The following is a 4,926-nucleotide window of genomic DNA, read 5'->3' on the forward strand; positions in this document are numbered from 1 at the left end:
AGACAAAAGTGATTTTTTTTTATTATATGTTTTTATAGGTTCGAATTTATATCAAACTTGGTATAAGTTAAATCAATGAATAAAAAGAAAAGTATTTTGATGACAGCTGCAATCTAGCAAAAGGTTCAAATTTTCATAAAATCATTAAATCTTTTTATTATTGAAACTTTTAAACAAGAACAAAATTATAGAGCACAGTATAATGAATCTCCATGTGTCCATTCCCAGCTTCAACCGTTATTAACAAACGGTCATCCATACCCCTTCTCACTGCCCCAAGGCCTCGCCTTCCACACAGGATTATTTTAAAGAGTCCTCCGGGATACCATATTTTATCTTTAAATATCTTAGCATGTGTACTTGAAAGATAAGATGAACACAATGCTATTATCATATCTTGAAATCACTAATAATTCCTTAACTATGTCCCCTTCCCCACATTCCTATGTTGAAGTGCTAACCCCCAATACCTCAGAATGTGAGTGTATTTGGCAATAGGGCCTTTACAGAGATAATTAAGTTTGAATGAGGCCATTCGTGTAGGCCCTAATCCAATATGGCCAGTAAACCTCTAAGAAGAAATTTGGATTGCTTGAGCCTAGGAGTTTGAGGTTGCAATGAGCTGTGATGACACCACTATAGTCTGGGGGGGGCAACAGAGCGAGACTCTGTCTATATATAAATAAATAAATGAATGAATGGATACATAAAATAAAAAAATAGAGGACAACACAAAAATTAGGTATTGTCAACCAATGTTATCAAGTGTGAGCTCTGCCACTTGGTACATAACCTTAGGCAAGTCATTTAATTTAATCTAACTTCGATTTTCCTTTTCTATTATGAGAATCAAATAAGTAATGTATGTTTTTCAACAAAAACCTATTACTTTAATATGATGCACTAAGACGAAGAGAATGCCATTTTTGTGGCATTCTTGACAAAAATGTATTACCTCACTCCAATCATAAGAAAACATCACACAACTAAAATTGAGGGACATTCTACAGAATACCTAACCAGTACTCTTTAAAAGTGTCCAAGTTATCAGAGACAAGGAAAGACATGAACTGTTACAGACTGGCAGAGACTAAGGAGAAATAAGTCCTAAATGAAATGTGAGATTCTGGATAGGACCCGGAATAGGAAAAGAACACTGGTACGAAACTGGTGAAAGACAAATAAGGTCTAGGTTTAGGTAATAATATTGTGACCAGCGTTGAGTTCCTGTTCTTAATAAAAGTACAATGGTTATGTAAGATGTTAACAGTAGGGGATACAGGATGAGGAATATAAAGGAATTATTTGTACGACTTTTGTAACTTTTTTATAAGTCCAAAAATAACAACTCAAAATTAAAAGTTTTTAAAAAACTATCACAGGGCTTAGCATATAGCAAGCACTCAATAACTGAGCTATTATTTATTTTGATTATCATGATTACATTTACTACTAAAGGTTACTGCAATTTTATTCAGTTCCAAATCAACCTTGTGTTCTTTCCTCCAGCTACAGCTAGCCTCTAGCATGAGTCCCTAGAACAATGTTCCTGGTCTAGTTTTTCCAAATGACAGAAAACAGAAACTCACAATTCTTCATTCCCTTTCCAGTCTCTATTTTTATGTGTCTTTGGTCATCATCTATAAGAATGTGTATACCACCCACAAGTACAACCGCACCCAGAGCTTTTTTGGTGCTATGACAAAAATGTTGGCCCAATTTCTATTCTTTTGGTCCTAAATCTGAGCCACAAAGTTATCGTCTTTTTGTTTATTATCTTTTGTCATCTTTTCAATATGATGGGTGAAAATGGTATTTGTTTAATAAACAAAATGTCTCCCTTGGTCATAGTTACTGGATATTTAATAACTTTTTCATTTCTTAATAAGATTGTTCAAATTCTTTGCCCATTTAAGGTTGTTATTGATTGGTAAGAGCTCTCTATAAATCAAAAATATTAATCCTTTATCTACCATAGAAATTGTAAATAGTTTTAGCCATTTGTCATCTATTTATTTCAGTTATATTGTTTTTTGGCATAAACAAGTTTTCAATATTTGTTACCAAAGTCAATCCACCTTTTGTACTTTTCTAATTTTTGTACTTTTCCTTTTGTACTTTTGTACTTTTCTAATTTTTATGCATAGAAAATCCGTTGTTACTTTAAAATCAAATATTCAACCTTTTACAGTTTTTTTTAATGGTTTCCTTTGTTATATTACATTTTTTAATCCATTTGGATTTACTTTGATATTTTGGAGCATGATTAAGGTAAAAATCTAACTTTCTTTTCTCTCCCCCACCAAATGGATATCAGGTCATTCTTTCTTTCCCCTCTGATTTAAAATGTCACCGTATCGCATACTAACTTCTTAACTAGACCAGAACCTACATCTAGACTTAATATTCAGTTCTAAGGTCCTGTGCTATATACTACGGTAAAATTGAGACAAAGCAGCCACAGTATTTGCCAAGATGAAATCTACAGATACACCTCATTATGCTTTTTTTGGGGTAAACTCTCTTTTATAAATAAAGATGAAAATACTTGCTTCCAAATAATTAATTTTTTCAAATATCCCCAATATCTCTGGCCAAAATACATGAATATAAATGCATAAAAATAGAAAGCATAATTTCTAAAACTGGTGAAAATATCGTTACCACTACCCTCACATTTATGTAGTCTACTCTTCAAGTTTAAAATATCTTTCTAGTTCTGACTGAACCAGAAAAGAAACCTATGAATCTCAGGACCTTATTTGGGTCGTGGCCTACTATTTTGCTTCCTGTGGTAGTACTAAGAACATTCCTGTCTCTTACCTTGCAAATAACTTCTCATTTTGGTCTCAGGAATACAGAGGTAGGCACATAAAAAAAGTATTTGGTGAGCTAGGCATAGGGCTGCTCACCTACATATAGTCCCAGCTACTCTGTAGGCTCGTGGAGTGGGGGTGGGAGGAGATTGCTTGAGCCCAAGAGTTTGAGCCTATCCTGGGCAATACAATGAGACTCCCAAACAAGTAGTCAGTGAAGTTGATGACTTGCGTAGATTTGGTTCCCGTTACATGCCTATTTTGTCACATTCATCTCAATATATTGAGGAAAGAAGAAATGGGAGATGACAAAGCAGTACAAAACACAGCAGATGAGACAGTAACGTAATTTCCTTTTCTAGGTGGTGCTCTAGCTTCCGCAGGTAATGAAGTTACTCAAAACCATGGGAAGGACTTTTTATGCCCCAAACCTCAGGACTAGGACATTGCCTAAAACTGTGCTGCAGCAAGGTCCCCCGTAGACGCACGCACCTGTAAGGGTGATGTCATCATCATCGTCATCTATGATTTCTTCTTCAGCAACATCCAGTGAGCTCTCAGTAATCATGTCATTGGGCTCTTCCACACAGGCTAGATGAGTATAACTATTGAGAATATCAGCACCAGGAACATGTTCCACAATAACCGCAGGAAAAATAGCTGGATCACCAAGCTGAGAGGTGTTGGGAAGAGGTGAGGGAAAACAAAGAATTAAAGTTTTGCTTTTGTTAAATACGGCTGAAAAATATTTTATACTAAATACCGACTTAGTTTTTACATCATCAGCTACTTGTATCTTGACGATCCTTCTAGGCTACAGAGAACATGTATCTATTAAGCCAAATACGCCAGGCATGGTGGCTCACACCTGTAAATCCTGGCACTTTGGGAGGCCGAGGTAGGAGGACTGCTTGAGGCCAGGAGTTCGAGACCAGCCTGGGCAACAGAGTGAGACCTCATTTCTACAAAAAATTGAAAAATTAGCCAGGCATAGTGGCACATGCCTGTAATCCCAGCTACTCAGGAGACTGAGGCAGGAGGATCACTTGAGCCCAGGAGGCTGAGCCTGTAGTGAGCTATGATAATGTCACTGCTCTCTAGCCTAGGCAACAGAGCGAGAGATCCTGCCTCGAAAAAAAATAAGGACAAAATAAACTTTCATTATTAATCATCTTGGGTCTTAACAACCAAGTTTTCATTGGGTAATCCTATAAAAGTACATTTTTTAAAATGACATTAAATAAAAATCTAATAAGATAACATTAATGAATAAGCATGAACCAAGAAGTGGCATATAAATAAAATATACAATTAAATAAAATCTTATTAAAAGTTTCTTTTGCAGAAAAAGCATTTGTGAGCTTAATAAATATTACACTGTCACTTGGCACACAGGCCTAGTTTTAATAATGCCCTTTGACTCAAATGAGAAAATTTACTTTCGTTTTCTATTATTGTCCTCTTCAAGCATGCCTATTTTAAGGGTGTAAGTTACTGCTACTAATATCCAGTTATAAAGTCACGGAATTTTAGAATTGGAAGGGTCCCTAAAATTTAATGTAGGCTAGCCATCTCATTTTATAGCTAAAGAAACTGACCCAGAGAGGGTTTTTAACAACTTACTCAATTATCAGTTAAGTAGCAGCAAACCTCATTAAGCTACTACCTCCTTTAACTTTTTACTTTCAAATAATTTCAGACTTACAAAAGCTGTAAAAATAGCACAAAAAATTTCCATTCATCATCCATTACATTCACTCATATTCTCCCAATTCTAACATTTAATCACATCTATTTATCACTCTTCCTATATTATTTTTTTCTGATTTGTTTGAAAATGGTATAATTGCTTCTTAAACCCTAAATATTTTAGTGTTTATTTCCTAAATATATGAATATTATATAAGACAGCACAATTATTAAAATCAGGAAAGTAACACTGATATAGTACTATTATCCACCCTACAGATCTTATTCAAATTTCTAACTCTCCCAGTAACATCATTTATAAAAAATGAAAAAAAAATTTTTTTGGTTCGAGATCCAATGTAGGATCACAGGTTTCATTTAGTAAATATCATGTTTCTTATTGACAACTCCTTTGACCTGG

At 34.7% G+C, this 4,926-nt stretch overlaps 1 protein-coding gene across 1 annotated transcript in view; it reads right to left on the reverse strand.

Moving 5' to 3' along the window:
• The window catches only part of ELF1 (E74-like factor 1 (ets domain transcription factor)), a 70,803-nt gene that overhangs the window by 45,797 nt on the left and 20,080 nt on the right, over window positions 1-4,926 (reverse strand). Inside the window, exon 2 of the mRNA XM_012648169.1 lies at window positions 3,309-3,489. Within this exon, the coding sequence (XP_012503623.1) occupies window positions 3,309-3,489 (181 nt within the window). The remainder of the gene's footprint in view (window positions 1-3,308; window positions 3,490-4,926) is intronic.

Source organism: Propithecus coquereli, unplaced genomic scaffold, assembly GCF_000956105.1.
Source record: "Propithecus coquereli isolate 6110/MARCELLA unplaced genomic scaffold, Pcoq_1.0 Scaffold11, whole genome shotgun sequence".
Taxonomy (NCBI): domain Eukaryota; kingdom Metazoa; phylum Chordata; class Mammalia; order Primates; family Indriidae; genus Propithecus; species Propithecus coquereli.